This window comes from Aphelocoma coerulescens, chromosome 17 (assembly GCF_041296385.1).
Source record: "Aphelocoma coerulescens isolate FSJ_1873_10779 chromosome 17, UR_Acoe_1.0, whole genome shotgun sequence".
Classification (NCBI taxonomy): Eukaryota; Metazoa; Chordata; class Aves; order Passeriformes; family Corvidae; genus Aphelocoma; species Aphelocoma coerulescens.
In genome coordinates this window covers 8229062-8241951 of record NC_091030.1, presented here as the reverse complement: position 1 = coordinate 8241951, position 12890 = coordinate 8229062, and the positions used below count along the sequence as shown (strand labels likewise).

Sequence of the window (12890 nt, the reverse complement as noted above, 5' to 3'; positions counted from 1 at the left end):
AGAAAATAACAAAGTGCTGAATCAATTGAAATAGTTGTGGCAATGTTATGTGTATTTTTATCCACAGATTTTTCTGCAGGTGGCATAATTTAGAGATAAGGCTGCCTCTTAAAAATATAAATGGAGTGGATTCTGTCACATATTTTCCCACTCCATCTGAAAACACCCACCTCTTCTTCCTTGCCTTATTTTCTTCCCTTTTAGTTTTACTCTTGAAACCATTTCCTTTGAAGAGTTTCATATGCAGTGTATCTAAGTGTTCAGAGGTTAGGCCAAATAAAATTTTTTAAAAAGAAATACCTGTACAAATTCAAAATATCATCCTAAAAATGACACATTTTACCACACAGAATCTACCTCAAACGATCTCTTTCTACTCTGTCTTTTGAAAGGAAGATTTTCACGTTTGCAGATAAAATTATGTGAGGCTGAACTATCACAAACTGAAGGGATGAAAAATTAAAAAGCTTCTACATTAATAAAAGAAATGGGGGCAGGAATGGTGTGTTCCTGCCTTGTATAAAGAGCAGCTACACATCACAACACGTGTTCCTAAAATAGCAGGGAAGAACTGGTAATAAAAAATTAAGGGAGTCCTTCTGGTCCCCTGAGGATCCTTGAAGATTGTTCCCAAAGCACACAAAAACAGTCACTGGGGTAAAAAAATGAAGCAATAAACCTCTTTTCAGATTTATCTGAGAGCTGTGGTGCTGCAGCCAGGATCTGTAACTCACCAGAGCTGTAATAAAAAACACCAAGTAGTTTAATCACTTAATATCTAAATTAACAAGTTTTGTGCTCTGACTGGAAAGAAAAAATAGCATTGTGCATTTTTAAAAACCATGAACCAGCACTCATGAAAAAAAAGGTAACTTCACAAGCTTTAGAAGAGCTGAGTTTATGGTTCCACGTTTCTCCTACAATAAGGGATTAACTGGGGTCTCAGGAGGGTGGGAATAAAGGAAAAAGGAGTTTTCTGGGCACTCCCCAGAGCTGGGAATGCAGTGACAGGGCCAGCAGGGCTGTGCTGTCTGTGCTCTCTCTGTGGCCTCTCTGGGGCTGTCATGGGCACTACAAACAGGAAATAAAATCTGCTTTTGGAAATGCACCTATGAAGATTCAGCCTCGAGAGATTTGTGCTGCAGTCCCAACCTTGGCGCCACGTGTGGGACTCTTGGCTCATGAATTCAGTCCCACTCAATATAATCTTTTTTATTCCTCAGCTGGTCAGCCTTTAGTGATGTGTAAGAGGGATTTCTTATTGCTCCAAACCACCAGACTTCTCTTTTCTGAACAAGTGATGAGAACTGGGCCAGGATGAGGACACTGCCACTGGAGCCCTGGCTGCTATTCCAGTTCCAGAGATGTTCCTTGACACACATTTAGTTACACAAGGAAAGACTCTACTCCTTGACCACAAACACCAGGAAAGTAAACTCTTGGAGTTCTGCTACCACAAGCACCATTCTCACCTCCCAAAAGCCACCCCTTTGTATTTTGTATATTCTCCTCCTTCATTTTTTGTTACAAAGAATGAATGACATCCTCAGTCAGGAGGGAAAAGGGAACACAAAAGTTACCACTCACTCAAGATGATGACACAAACCATAGGAGCACTCCAGTTTCACGGTCCATGGGCAGAACCCCATTTATTAAACATTAGAAACTCAGCAATGTACACCATTTCCTATATACAAATCAAATTCATCAATTAAAAAAAAAAAAAAAAGTGCTGTTTGAAATCAGGTTTTATTTAAAGCACAAGGTAACTGGAATTGCATCTTCACTGGGAGTGAATCAGGTCACGAGTGGTACTGAGGACACAGACACAGCGACAAGGGCACGAGACACCTTTGAAGTTGTAATGTGGATTTACCGAAAACTTTTGAGGAGAAACATTCAGCTTTTTATACAAACAGTACGTAGTGCTTCCAACATCTCTAGGAAAATTAAGTCTACAGTTTAATCCTTTTAAAGCAAGGTACTTGGAAAACTTCTAGTTTAAAATACCAGCCTATTGAACTATTCCAAACAAAAGGCCCAAATCCTGCAAAGGAATCAAGGCAGAGCAAAAGATAAACCTGTGGAGAGGGACTGCAGGCACTGAGCTAAGTAAAAAACACTTTTCCAAGGTATCCTACCACAAAATGGAGATGAGCTAACACACTGACCTTTAAACAACCCGGCCAACCAACCCAAGGGCTACAAAAAGGTGGCTGGACAGTCAGAAATGCCAAAGTGAGCACTATAAACATGTTTCAAACGTAGCTGCACGACAGCATAAACACACCAAGGATGTTTATTTCTCTACATGCCACAGTTACTACTCTATGCTACACCGCATTTTGCCCATATTCTGCATCACACCAGGGACACCGTGGGATACTGGATCCAGTCTTGGCTGCTTTTGCTCCATTTCGCAAGTTTAAGGCCAGCCTGGAGGAAGACTCCTGAAGTGACTGAGAAACAAAGTGATGCTAAGTGGTGGTTTGGCTGAGAAAAGTTCTGCAGAAGACCAGACAAAGAGAATATCAGATCAATTCACAGGGACAAGATGTGAGAACAAACTCCTCCAAGGACTTCACGACACACAAATGAAAATGAAAGAACCAACAACTCCAATTTACACCTTTTGAATTTGCAGTGAAACCAACGTGGGGGCACTTTGTGTGTGTGTGTGATGTGAATGTGCTACTTCAATCCCGTTGAAAGTCAGTACAAATAAGATAGTAGTGAAAAATTGCTTTATTCTGGCTGCTGGCAATGGAGGCAAAGAAAGAGCCTGAAGAAAGAACAGTGCTGAAAAGATCCGTGGCGTTTGTGTTGTGACTTCCTACAGCAAACCCAGCTTTGCTTTATTGCACCAAAATTGTCAGTGAAAAGTTCACAGAAATGTAACATTTAAAAAACCACTTCTGAAAAAGGAAAGTTAAGGGCACTCAATTCCAGAAAGTTCATTCAGGAAACCAAAAGCCATCTCTGGGCAACTGCATGGCATCAAATGAGAGAGCTGAGAGTAACGAGGAATTGTTTGAGCCCTGCAGGCCTGACAGTACAGAAATGCAGGAAATCCAGGGAAATCACGTTGTCTGAACAGACACACTCCTTCACTTGTCTTGGACTGCAATTGTGCTTGGAATCATCTGCTAGCAGGAGGTTCTGGGTATCCAAAAGGACTTGGAGCAGCTGCTGAGATCACTCTGCAGAGGACGTGCAGACAGAGCCATTCACTTGATTTACCTGAATTTGCATTTGTATCTTCCAGGCTGGATCTCCACACCCACAGCTGCACTCGAGTTCTGCTTAGGGACCTCATCCCACAGTCCTCAGGGTGGGAAAACTGAGCTCCCAGCAAAAACCCACCCCACAGGATTGTCCTAAGGCAGCTCGGATGTGACCAGTGTCAGATCATCTGCATTGCTATCCAAGGCTGTGTTTTCCTAGGATCTCTTAACAGGTTCCCAAATAAATTCTGTGCACAAACAGGTTTCCCTTCGAGAGACAATTAGAGGCCTCATAATTTAAAGTGTGATTAGCCAATATCTTATCTACAGTAACTACAGCATCCTGTAGGAATGCAAGCCCTAAAAATCATTATAAAAAATATTTCCTTAGAGCACTTTAAATAATTTACAAAATTCTACAAAAGCTACGTATGTCTATCTGTGATATCCCTGTTAAATAGAATTATTTTCACATTAGTGTGTGTATGATATACAGGTATCAGCATCTCCCACTGCCTCTCCTTTCCTGTCTCAAGTTTTACCAAGGTAATTACAATGAGAGTTATTTTATAAAAAGACTGCTAGTGTAAAAAAAAAAAAAAAAAAAAAGTACTTACATATTTGAAACCTTTTTTTCCATGAGGGAACCTGGGCAGTCCCCTGCAGGTAGATCAGTAAATTTTGAACAGGTTTTGGTTAAAAATTCCTGCCCTTGGTGCACTTCACTAGCAGCTTCGCTGTTCTGCAGGACAGGTATTTTTCCTTCCATTTTGGAGCTGGTTACCTGACTTTCTTCCTGCCTGTCAGCTTTTTCTTCCTTAACACACATCTGCACACTGTTTTCTGCACATGCTCCTCCACTGTTATCCACTGCTGCTGCTGTCACATTGAATTCCTGCCTTGGGCAAGCTAAACTTGGATCTGGCCTCTTGTCCAGCTGGTTATTCCCTCCCTTACTGCACACCTGAGCACTCTGCTGAGCTAGGTCTCTGCTGACTTTATCTGCTTTTCCTACACTGCACTCAGGGTGTGGGGGATGCACAGTGGAGTCAGCCCAGCTGCCTTTGTGGATACCTCCTTCCTCGATCCACAGCTGGCTGTTCTCAGCTCTGGAGGTTCCTCTGCAAACCTTATCAGCTTTTCCTGCTGCCACACTGGGTTCCTGCGAGGGGAGGCTGGAGTGTGACTGATGCCCTGGAGTGTCAGCCTTCCTGCAACCCTCAGCTGCCACTTTGAGACACACAGGAGCAGCCTCAGCTCCTGCACAGGTTTCTGCTACATGGGGACTTGCCCCTCCCACAGTGAGTTTCTGCGAAGAACTGGGTGCTTTTATTGCTGGTGTAATTTCCCCACTAAATTCACCTTTTGCCAAGGGGTTAAGTACACCTGCGTCCTGGGAAGCTGCCTCCATTCCCAAGGCACTGCTCTGGGTGAGCAAACACTCTGCTTTCTGCTTTTTGTTCAAAAGCATCGATTTCTTCCTGTCCCGGGCATATTTGAGACCTGCAATAAATTTACTTGAGATTTTTAGTTGGAAGGTATTCTTCCTTTTAGATCTGGGCTTTGCATTCATGACTTTTCTCACTTTACACCCTTCATTTCTGCTGGTTTTGGGGGGCTCTGTGTTACGGACATTCCTTTTCCCTGTTGCATTCCCAGGTAACTCCCCAGCAGCACCACCTTTGACCCCCCCCAGTCCTTGCTTAGCTTTTGACTGACCAGTAGTAGGAACACTCTCTGCAGAGGAAGCACATTTCCTGCTGCCAGCTAACATTGCACTTTTCCCTTCTGTTCTCTGAGAGTTTTTCACCTCCTCAGTTTGCTGAGCTACCTCAGTCTTTTTACTCTGACCCAGCACGAGGTCGATCTCATTTTCCACCGGCTGCTGCTTTGCTTTTCCTTTATTACCAGTTTGTTTGGTCGCTCTAAATAGGTCCAGACTTGCATCACCTTTTTGCATCTCTGAATTGCTTGCAGAGTCTTTAGCCTTTTCTGCCAAAAACCTTCTGATTTCTTGCTCGATGCTGTCATCACTGTCCACTGAGCTGCTGTCACTGGTGTCCGACACAGCTGGGAAAGCACATTTTCTATTTTTAGCCCCCCGCTGGTTTGAAACTGGTTTAGGTTTATTGCCTTTTTTAAGCTGTAAGTTAAACTCCAGGTTTTTCATGGTTTCTGGCTTGTCATTGGGAAGTCTGATGTTGTCTGGAGGGTTCCTGACTGCATTCTCCCTCACAGCTTTCCTTGGTTTTGAGAGGCAGCTTTTCAGCAGTGAGGGATTTTTACATTTCCACTCGTTTTGTTGGAGGTTACTGAACTCATCCAGCAGCCGAGTTTCTGTCTCACTGAATCTGACTTTCTTCTTGCACTGAGCTTTCTGGTCCTTGGATTTCTTCTTTAACTTCCTTTTAGACCGTAACAGGTCCTTGATAGCACTATCCAGGTCCTCATCACTGTCCAGAGAGCTGCTCTCATCACCCGACCCCTCCCTCTCTGGGGTTTGGGTGGGGTTTTTTATAGGTTTTCTTGTGCTACTCTGAACCTGCAGAAAAGGGTTTACAGAGTCCAAGGCCACACATCTGCTGCCATCAGAGCCAGACAATTTGGGAGACATCAGCTGCTGCTGCCTCGGGTCTTTACTACTCTGAGCATCCCGGAGTTCTGCGGGGCTGCTCAGGGCGCGCTCCTCTTGGAGCACAGGGAATTTGGAATAGTTACCTGCCTGGAAAAGTCCTGTCTCCAGCTGTTCAGGTGCTTTTGATGCCCCTTGTTTTGCTGCTCTGCCTTCCCTTTTAAGTCTCCTTTTCCGACTCAGAGATAATTTCAGTGTTTTGGGCAGAGAAGGCTCAAGGGTCCCGGTGAGGTTGTTTGGATCAGAAGGCAAAGGCATCTGGATGGAGTGTGACAGGCTGGGAGGTTTTGTTCCAAGGTTTTCTGACTGTGCTTTCAGAGCCAAGAAAGTCCTGATTTCTTGCTCTATGCTGTCATCACTGTCCACAAGGCTGCTGTCACTTTCACAACGGGAGGACGAGAGAAGCTGGGGAGAAAAGAAGGAGTCTGCAGTGAGGGATTTGTTGTCACTTCCCATTTGGGATGGCATGATCGTTTTGGAAATATCCAGGATAGCTTCTGCACACATGAGTTCTGCAGATGTGTCTGCTCTGCAAGAGGCCTGCAGTGTGAGCTCACAAGCAGCAATCTTGTTTTCTGGAAGTGCAAAATGTCTGGCTTTTTTCAGTGGTTTAAACAGCTTATTAAAGTCATTGCTGGTGCTTTCTAATCCTGTTGACTTGGAATTAATTTCTTTTCTCTTGTTGCTTATAGGGTTTTTATGGATTTCTGGTGAGGCACTTTTTGTGGAGCTAATTGTCAGGCTGGCAGAAATGTCTGCCATACCCTTTGGATCAAATTGCTCCCTCTGCAGAGGGACACAGTTTGCTGCATGACCTGCCTCTTTCCTGATTTTCTCCAGCTGGTAAAGCTGAATGGCTTCTTCAATGCCATCATCACTGCTCGAGTCAGATGTGTGTATGCTCTCCTTGATAAGTGCTTCCCTTGGCTCCCAGTAATGAGCTCCACTTCCCTCATTCTGCTCCACGAGCCAGGGCTGGCTGGCAGTGGCCATTTCTAGATATGCTTGGTTCACCTGGCTGAAATCACCGGGCTCTGCTTGGATTTTTGACTGCAAACACTTGGACTGGGCACCGGATTTCTGCAGCTTGGGATGGTGCCTCAGGAGCAGTGCGCTACAACCTTGTTTTATAGCACCACAGTTCGTTCTGGTCGTTGCTTCTTTGTTGCATTTCAGGACAGATCTCACACGGGAATCTTTTTTATCCTCCTGAGTAACACATTTACTAATTTCTTGCTGCTTCTTCTCATTCAAGAACTGCACTATTTCAGCTTGTATGCTCTGTTCGAAGGAGTCATCGCTGCTGATGCTCTGAGGGGAAGCAGGCTGGAGCCTTTTCCCAATTCCCAGGTGGTCAGACAGGTACTCTTCAGAGAGCATCTCAGCTTTAAACTTCACGGGGAGGAGGTTACTGGCCACTTTGTTCTGGGAGAATTCTCTCTTAAACCTTTTGTCTCTGCTCACATTCTCAGTACGCTCTGCATTCCTTGGTAATGACTGGGCACTTTTGCTTTTTGTTTTCAAGTACTCTTGGATGGCTTCCTCTATACCTCGGTCCACAGAATCGTCGCTGTCAGAATCGAGCAGGAGAGTCCCAAATTCCACATTCTCCTCCACATCGGTGTCATCGGAATCCTCAGGGCACCCACACCGGGTATACTGAGGATGCTTCCGCAGCAACGTGGTGCTGGATGTGACCCTGGTACTGGTGCCTTTTTCTGCCTTCTGTTTCTTCTGCATAACACAGCCACACTCATTGTTCATACCCAGGGCAGGCTCTTGGCTTTGCAGGTTGTTTATGATCATCTGAACTTTGGCGCTCACAGAGGTTCTGGTGATGTTGCCGTCAGATTCAGGGAAGCAAACGGGGTATCTACAATTCCTTGCTGGTCCAAAGGACTCCCATTTTGTCTGAAGAGCTACCAGAGGAGGAGCATCCATAAGGAACATTCTAGCAGACCACAGCAAAGTCCACAGTGGAACAGATTTTCAGACTGGTCTCTCCTCCATCCTAAAACAAAGAAAAAAAGGAAAACACTTATGACGCGCGTGCCTTCTAGAAATTCCATGTAATAATCCTGGTAACATAAATTGTAAATTATTAACACTCAGAACTACTGTGCCAGATAAGCACAGGAGTTACTCCTCAACATCACTTGAACGGGTAAATCAGTCACTACTGCCACTGGGCATAAGGCAGAGCACTCATCTTTGTGGTTTGTAGTATTTTCTGGCAAAATCATAACCCAATTCAAGTAATTATCTTCACTTCTGAAAATCTTCCTGTGCTTTCCAGTCCTTTTTGCACGTGCTCCTAAATAATGATGTACTTCCCAGACACACAAAGACTCACTGTGATGATACCCTTTGCACTAAGGTTGTCTCAATGCTTCTGCAGAAAACTTTGTGGCAAGAGAGAAAGAACAATTTTAAGGAATTCTTTCATAATAAAGTAGAATTGGTGGGAGTGGAGAACCCAGCAAAATATTCTGCCTGTTGTTTCCTTTGGCATAACTGCCCTTTTTAAGGAACACACAGCTCAGCTTTCCAGTTTTCCAACGAAAGCAGCGCTGGCTGTGTCCACATGGTGGATGGGTGGATGTGGAGACAGCTGGACCATGATCTGGGATGTGGGACACAAACCAACACCTCCTCGGAGAGCAGAGTACTCACACAATATCCCAAACCAGCTTTTACTTGATCTGACTTGGCATTAAACACACACAGCTGAGGTACTTGGGGCAGCTCAGAGAGAAGGACAGGGAACTTATTTCTTCCTGAGACACGCTCTACAGCAATAACCCCAAGACATCAATCATCCAGCCTCATTGCAGGATAAAAGCTCTTGGCAAACACAGATCTTTGGGAGTGCACAAAAGCAGGATGAAGATTAGGAACTATCCTTTGTGTTCCAGTAGAAACTGCAGACAGAACGATGCTTTGGTTTGTGGCAGAGTGAAAAAAACCATCCACAAAAGTCCATTTAACACCCCAAAGAGTTCACCATCTCCACATGGTCCCATGAGGGTTGAAGGCTTCACCTGCAGCATCATTTGGATCAAGGGAGACAGCAATTCCCAAAAAACTACAGCAGTTGGGTGGCTCTTCAAGCCCAGGCTCCGCACAAACACAGTGAGTCCCAACTGCAGTGGCACCGGACTCTGCCAACCTAGAGGGACATGATTTTCCCTCTGAAACCTCCCTGACCTTGCTCTTGTCAATTATTCTCTAATTCTGGTTTCAAATTAATCAGTGGCATTAAATATTTTAAAGGATTAATGACTCTAAACTCTTTAAAACTCCTATTTATTTACTACTGAAATGTAACAGACAACCAGGGAAGACAATTCTTCATCGCTCTTCTGATTTTTCTTTTCCTCTGTGAGAATTTGTCCCAAGCCATTCCTACAGAATTAAAATTTTAAGTATTTTGATCAAGACCATCCCTCCTTGCTGGCTGGTACCTGGAGCAACCCAACACAAGCTGTTTTAACTTCCACCTTTTAGTCAACTGAAGATAGTTTGGATTTATTTCAGCTCTACACACACCAGTAGAGCTCAGTGCTCCCAACAAAACCTGTATTTGGCCATGAATTAACCAAAAGCGCCTCACAATCCTGACTTGTGCCTAAACACACAGTTCCCAACACAGCCTCCAACATGTTCACTTGGGCAAATATAAATTAAAAACATTCTTCCTTATAATAGGCAGCTAAGGATCAAAAAGACAGAAATTAGGATACCTCATTACCTTGAAGCAATGCAATTAACACACTTTAGCTCCCAGCTTCATTAAAAAATAAAACCCCAACGTTTTTCCTATTAACCTATTTCCACAGTTTTCAGGGAAGGGGCAGGTACCTTCACTATGCCACACCTGGACTGGGGGTGTCCAGCAAGAATTACATGGGATTGGGGTGAATTTTTGTGCCACAACACCCACCCAGGGCACCCATGGAGACTGTGAGGGGACACCTGGGTGCTGCCTGAGGGAGGACGTAAGGGGACACTCACCCAGGGAATATTCACAGAAGGCGTGAGGGGAAATGAGGGGACACACACTGAGGGTGTGAGTGGATTTGAGGGGACATTCACCTAGGGTGTGAGGGGACATGAGGGGACACCCACCAGCATCAGTACCCAGACAGGGGAAATGAGTGGACACACATCCAGAAGGAGGGGGGGGTACAGAGTTAATTCTGTGAGGGAAAATGCGGGGACAGCCACAGGGGCTGCATGAGGGGACATGAAGGGACTCCCACACAGGGGGTACCTACTGAGGCTGTGTGAGGGCACATGAGGGGACACTCACTCAGGGGGTACCTACAGAGGACGTCCAAGGGGACACCAACCCGGAGGGCACCCACAGAGGCTGTGAGGGGACACGAAGGGACACCAACCCGGAGGGCACCCACAGAGGCTGTGTGAGGGGACACGAAGGGACACCAACCCGGAGGGCACCCACAGAGGCTGTGTGAGGGGACATGAAGGGACACCAACCCGGAGGGCACCCACAGAGGCTGTGTGAGGGGACATGAAGGGACACCAACCCAGAGGGAACCCACAGAGGCTGTGTGAGGGACATGAAGGGACACCAACCCGGTGCGCACCCACAGAGGCTGTGTGAGGGGACATGAAGGGACACCAACCCGGTGCGCACCCACAGAGGCTGTGAGGGGACATGAGGGGACACCAACCCGGAGGGCACCCACAGAGGCTGTGTGAGGGGACACGAGGGTACCCCCACCTCGGGGGGCACCCCGGAGGGGCTGTGACGGGCCCCCCACCCTCGGGGGCAGCCCGCAGCCGCCGCCCGCGGGACCCCCGCGGGGCGCCGCGCCCACTGCCCGCGGCCGGCCGGGCCCTGCCCGCGCCGCCATGGCTCCCCCTTCCCGCCTTCCGCCGCCCCGGACCCGGGCCCGGGCCTCCCTCGGCCGCCGGCGCGGCGGGGCCCGACCGCGCCCCCCGCCCGCCGCCCGGCGCTCACCTGCCGAGAGGAGGCCGACAGGGGGGGACGGGGGTCGGCGGTGCCCGGGCCGGGCTGTCAGTTCCGCCGGGCTCCGCTCCGCCGCTGCCCGCCGCTCTGGTGCAGGGGCGGGCGGCGCTTCCTTCCCTGCCCCCGGGGAGCGGGAGGCATGCGCCGCAGGGCTCCGGCGGGGAGGCGGGGAGGGAGCGCACCGGGCCGGGGCACAAAGGCAGCGGCGGCCGCTGCTCCCGAGAAGCCGGCGCGGAGCGCAGGGAGGGCGGCGGGAGCCCGGTAACGATCGTAACGGAAGGGCCGCCGGGGGAAGGGGCACTGCGGCTTCCTGCCGCAGCCCCGCGGCCAGGGCCGGGCTCCAAACCGCGGTCCCGGCGCGGACTGGGAAAACAGCAGCGGAAAGAACAAGATTGTACTCGACTCTTGTCTCAGAACTATGTGCAGAGGGGGGGGGGGATGATCCATCCGCTCCCTTCGGGGTGCAGCGGGGGTGCCAGAGTGGGGAGAACTCAAAATATCGGCAGGATGCAACACTTGGCTGTCCCAGGCGCAAAGTTTGGGGGTGCAGAACAAGAACTGAGGTGCAGAGAGCCAAGGCCTCTGCTCTCAGCAGCTGAAGCGGTCGGCGCTGGGGCTCCTGGAGCTGTTGGACTGTTGGAGGTTTCACACAGCGAAACAGCAAAGTTTTAGTGCTCTAATTCATCCCTGTTTTGTTGGCAAGCGGGTTTTCCCCGAGGATACACTGCCAACCCTATGCTATCATCCCTGTGCTTCCAGAGCAGAACCAAGCTGTGGGATGCTTCCCTTCGGGACACCCGTTTCAACCTGCTCATTCCTAAAACACACAGAGTGACTCACAGCTCTCAGTCTATAAATCTGCACAAGCATTTCCATTCCTCATCTCTGGCAAACAAAAACCTGGTGCCTCAACCCAAAGTGCTGCCTGTTTTCACTTTGTCCGTGCATTTTGTTTCCCCGTGGGGCTGGAACACCTGTGATGCTGCAGAGGAAATCAGCGTCTTTTGGCTGGGTGTCCTCAAAATCACAGGGGAAATGCTCAGGCTGGGTGATGTCAAGTGGGGAACAGCGGGTATGGAGGGTCCCAGGCTGAAAATGGGGTGACTGAGAATGTTGCACTCTTTTTGTGCTCGCTCTGTGGCAACACATCACAAGATATGGGGCTGATATATGGCGAGGAACAGATTTCCACCTGCTTTTTTTCCCAGAGATTCTCATTTTGGGGAGCACATGTGTTTCTCTGCCCTTTCCTCATCTCCAGCTTCACATTCGAATTTTTCCCCCTGCCCCACCAAACCAGGTCTGACCCTGGGAATGTGGGGCAGGACCATGTTTCAAACCATCAGACACAGTTACAAACTCGTATTAATTTATCTCCTGCTCTTACAACAGATAAAACAGAGCCGATAAGACATTTGCCTGTGTGTTCTTGTCCCTGGGATATGTAACATGCTTTTATGTTCTGATCTGGCTCGCTTGAACGAGACTGCTGAAAACAGCACAGCCAGCATCTGTGTGCAGGAGGAAACAATGGACTTGCTTTTCCTTCACTGCAGAATTGCAGCCTGGAGGTGAGGAAACTTTGCTCCGCTCACCATATTCCTCCCCAATGCCGAGGCAGAGGAAAGAAAGGGCTCTTGTATTCATGTATCCTCCCGGGCCAAGTCAATTTACATGTGAATGCACTTTTAAAATAAAATTAAAGTCAAAGCTGTGGCCAGAAGCCTGATAAGCGTTTTTGTGCACATGCAGTTGCTTGGGAGGGGGGAGGCTGGCTGCTGCTGGAGAGCTCTGCTGTTCCCAGCCGAGGTGGCATTTGTGGCTCTGCGTGCCACTTTGACTTGGAAGAAGAGCAGAGCCTCTCCCCAAGGTCCCATTAGGGGTGATTTGTCCTCCTGATCCCTGCTCTTGGCGGAAATGAGAGCAGTGGTCCCCGTCCCCGCTGGACGGATAACAAAGTCACGAGCACTAATTGGGCCCCTCGTTAGAATGGCTGGAATGGCAGGGAAACATTCGCGTTCCCAAAATGAAACCTCTC

At 48.1% G+C, this 12890-nt stretch overlaps 1 protein-coding gene across 2 annotated transcripts; it reads right to left on the bottom strand.

Moving 5' to 3' along the window:
• Window positions 1–1617: 1617 nt before the first annotated feature.
• On the bottom strand, window positions 1618–10934 carry PPP1R26 (protein phosphatase 1 regulatory subunit 26). Of its 2 annotated transcripts, none has more exons than XM_069031535.1 (3): window positions 10844–10934; window positions 3842–7867; window positions 1618–3200 (listed from the first exon to the last, which is right to left on the bottom strand). In XM_069031535.1, the coding sequence occupies exons 2-3, from the start codon at window positions 7804–7806 to the stop codon at window positions 3140–3142; spliced, it is 4026 nt and encodes a 1341-aa protein (XP_068887636.1). In that variant the 5' UTR covers window positions 7807–7867; window positions 10844–10934; the 3' UTR covers window positions 1618–3139. The 2 variants fall into 2 exon arrangements, with proteins under 2 accessions (XP_068887636.1, XP_068887637.1); XM_069031536.1 differs by having other exon boundaries at window positions 3184–3200; window positions 4587–7867.
• Window positions 10935–12890: the final 1956 nt, after the last annotated feature.